Here is a 3,606-nt window from a genome sequence, read left to right on the forward strand (position 1 = left end):
TTTCTTGTCACTTTTTTTTTTGGCCAGCACCATGGCCAGGAGAAAAGTGAAACGTGAATACATTGTCAATGACTCTGCGAGGAAGACAACATACAGGAAAAGGAAGAAAGGTTTGATCAAGAAGGTGGATGAACTAAGCACCCTTTGTGGAATTGAAGCATGTGCTATAATTTATAGCCCCTTCGAACCTCAACCTGTGGTTTGGCCATCCCCACCTGGGGTTCACAAAGCGTTGGAAAGGTTGAAGACAATGTCTGAATTGGAGCAGAGCAAGAAGATGGTGAACCAGGAGACTTTCACAAAACAGATGATCCTGAAGGCAAAAGACCAAATGATGAAACAGAGGAAGGAAAACAGGGAGAAAGAGATGAACTTGCACATGTATAGGTGCATCAATGCAGGGAAGGTTCAACCCAACATGAACATGAATGATCTGAATGATCTTGCATGGGTGATTGATCAAAATTTGAAGGAGGTCGACCGAGCGTTGGAAAAAATGAATAAGACTGTGGTCCACCAGGGTCAATCTTCAGTCCTAGTCGGTGAAAGTTCAATCCAACCCCAAATGGCACTAGCACCAGCACTTGCAGTAGCCAAAACTGAAGAAATGGCCATAGTGAATGATGTCCATGGGCTGGTCACGGCTAATTCTGATGCCATGCAGAGGCAATGGTATATGAATTTGATCAATGATAATTATGGGAATGAGACAGTCCCATTATTTGGAGATGCTAATCTCCAAAATGGATTATTTTGGCCCCACCCATAATCTCGAGAAAATTATGATGTGCCTCTTAGCAATGTTTGTAGGGGGAATGCATGATCTCTCCCAATCTAGTTTTATGATTTTTGTTTTTTGTGTAAATGTGAAGACACAATATTTAGCCATTATGGCTTAGTAGTCTTCACATTTTTATTTCATTTATGCAAATAATACATCATGTGTAGCTTAGGCTCACATGTTTATTTTCGCTACTTCCAAAATCTTGTGGCTTTAATTTCAAAGTGTACTGGTTATGGTAGTATGAATAAAGTTTTAATTCGTGTTGTTTTTCAATGTTTTTTGCATCTATGATTAATCAACAATGGCTACTTCTTGTATTGCAAATAAAAGAAAAATAATTATTTTATTTAAATTTGGATTCATAAGCTATCAAGAGACTCATTTCGTAGGATAATAACTGTAGCATTCATTTTGGTTATGATGTACATATATATGCTACAATTTGTACACTGTATTTTTTGATACATATCTTTATTATTAATAAAATATAAATTATAACTAAACTACAATTCTAAAACATCCGTCAAAAACCAAAACCATTCCCACTTTTTTCTTTTTTGTCGCGAGAATATTTCTTCTTGTGATTGTTGTCGATTACTACCAATACTAATAAGGACCTCTCAAATTATGAATTTATCTTTATTTATTTTGTAAAATTTACTAATTTATCATATATATAAATAATCAACAAAATAATATGAGGAACATTTCAGGTCTTGATTTTTGTATGTATCTCTCGGGTTGTTTTTGTATTGGTTATGGGGTTTTTTTTTGGTTGTCCCCCTTGCCATCGTTGCTGTTTGTTTAGCCTTGCGATTGATCTGGTTCCTGGGTCTTGGTCGAGGGCTTTTAGGTTTAGTGGGGTTTCCTTTTGTTCATCGAGTTGTTCCTTTTTTGAGGCTTTACTCGCTCCCTTAGGGTTTTGCCCTTAGGGGTTTTTTGTGGATAATAATATATAATCTTTTATCTTTCAAAAAAATAATAAACAAAATGAAATGAATGGAATAACATTATGAATTAAGAGTAAATTAGAAAAAATTTCGCATAGGTACCCGCAAGACATTTGCACCTGAGAACTTTTTTGTCAATATAATAATATTTAAACAATGTATTTATACAACAAAAAATTTGGTGGTGAGAAACGGGAGTTTTAGTAATCTACTATAAATATATAATACTAATCCATTATGAATAAAAAAATATGATAGTCATTACAAACAATTAATTTTGAAATATAATTTTGCATGAATCCATTATAGATAAGATCCTTATCCATTATAACCCTCAAACAAACTCAACGCAATAGCTATCTTCTCCAACCCAACCTCTAATACAATTATTGGTTCTTAATTATTATAATTAATTGCTAAGTTCTTTATACACTCTGACCCTCTAGCAAACTCAATTATTGGTTTCCTTAGCCTCTAACACAATTATTGATTTTTAATTATTATAATTAATGACTAAGATTAATCTAAATAAAAACAGGTTATTAAATTTATAAAAAATATTTATGCAATTTATTAGTGGAGTGGATGAAGAGAATTTGAATTCTCATACTACCAAGATATATCATATTTTTTACAGCTTGAATATCATAATGACACATGATTATCTATATCTTCTGTGAATGGAATGACATTTATGGTGAGATTTTACACCACAAAGTGAGTTGGCAGCTATTAGTGAAGATCATCACAAATCAAACAAGGCATGTAAACTTGACCTATATATATATGAGACAATTCATGATGAAAAACCACAACAAATCATTTTGATTTTCAATTTTATTTCTTGTCACTTTTTTTTTCTGGCCAGCACCATGGCCAGGAGAAAAGTGAAACGTGAATACATTGTCAATGACTCTGCGAGGAAGACAACATACAGGAAAAGGAAGAAAGGTTTGATCAAGAAGGTGGATGAACTAAGCACCCTTTGTGGAATTGAAGCATGTGCTATAATTTATAGCCCCTTCGAACCTCAACCTGTGGTTTGGCCATCCCCACCTGGGGTTCACAAAGCGTTGGAAAGGTTGAAGACAATGCCTGAATTGGAGCAGAGCAAGAAGATGGTGAACCAGGAGACTTTCACAAAACAGATGATCCTGAAGGCAAAAGACCAAATGATGAAACAGAGGAAGGAAAACAGGGAGAAAGAGATGAACTTGCACATGTATAGGTGCATCAATGCAGGGAAGGTTCAACCCAACATGAACATGAATGATCTGAATGATCTTGCATGGGTGATTGATCAAAATTTGAAGGAGGTCGACCGAGCGTTGGAAAAAATGAATAAGACTGTGGTCCACCAGGGTCAATCTTCAGTCCTAGTCGGTGAAAGTTCAATCCAACCCCAAATGGCACTAGCACCAGCACTTGCAGTAGCCAAAACTGATGAAATGGCCATAGTAAATGATGTCCATCGGCTGGTCACGGCTAATTCTGATGCCATGCAGAGGCAATGGTATATGAATTTGATCAATGATAATTATGAGAAAGAGACAGTCCCATTATTTGGAGATGCTTATCTCCAAAATGGATTATTTTGGCCCCACCCATTGTAACACCCCGATTTCGGTGGCGTCACTTTAGTCCATTAACGTCACTTCCAACTTCGTAACTATCGTCACTCGCACCACGAAATCAATCTTCTACTTAGTCACCGTTCAAATTTAAAACTCGACTTGAGTCTTAATACCTCGTGCATGACGAGACTCATCCCCTTAATCATCAATTCATTGACCACTCATAAGCTAATCATCTTCTTAATATCCAACAATCCATTATTGTCGTCTTCGTCCTCAAAACATTCCTCACTCAAAC

At 35.7% G+C, this 3,606-nt stretch overlaps 2 protein-coding genes across 2 annotated transcripts; both read left to right on the top strand.

Moving 5' to 3' along the window:
- Window positions 1-1,041, top strand: LOC130714173 (agamous-like MADS-box protein AGL80). Its single transcript, XM_057564067.1, has one exon. The coding sequence runs from the start codon at window positions 32-34 to the stop codon at window positions 767-769; it is 738 nt and encodes a 245-aa protein (XP_057420050.1). The 5' UTR covers window positions 1-31; the 3' UTR covers window positions 770-1,041.
- Window positions 1,042-2,551: 1,510 nt separating this feature from the next.
- LOC130712313 (agamous-like MADS-box protein AGL80) lies at window positions 2,552-3,347 on the top strand. The gene has a single exon (XM_057562152.1). The coding sequence runs from the start codon at window positions 2,607-2,609 to the stop codon at window positions 3,345-3,347; it is 741 nt and encodes a 246-aa protein (XP_057418135.1). The 5' UTR covers window positions 2,552-2,606.
- Window positions 3,348-3,606: the final 259 nt, after the last annotated feature.

The sequence above is a fragment of the Lotus japonicus genome, chromosome 4, assembly GCF_012489685.1.
Source record: "Lotus japonicus ecotype B-129 chromosome 4, LjGifu_v1.2".
NCBI classification, from domain to species: Eukaryota; Viridiplantae; Streptophyta; class Magnoliopsida; order Fabales; family Fabaceae; genus Lotus; species Lotus japonicus.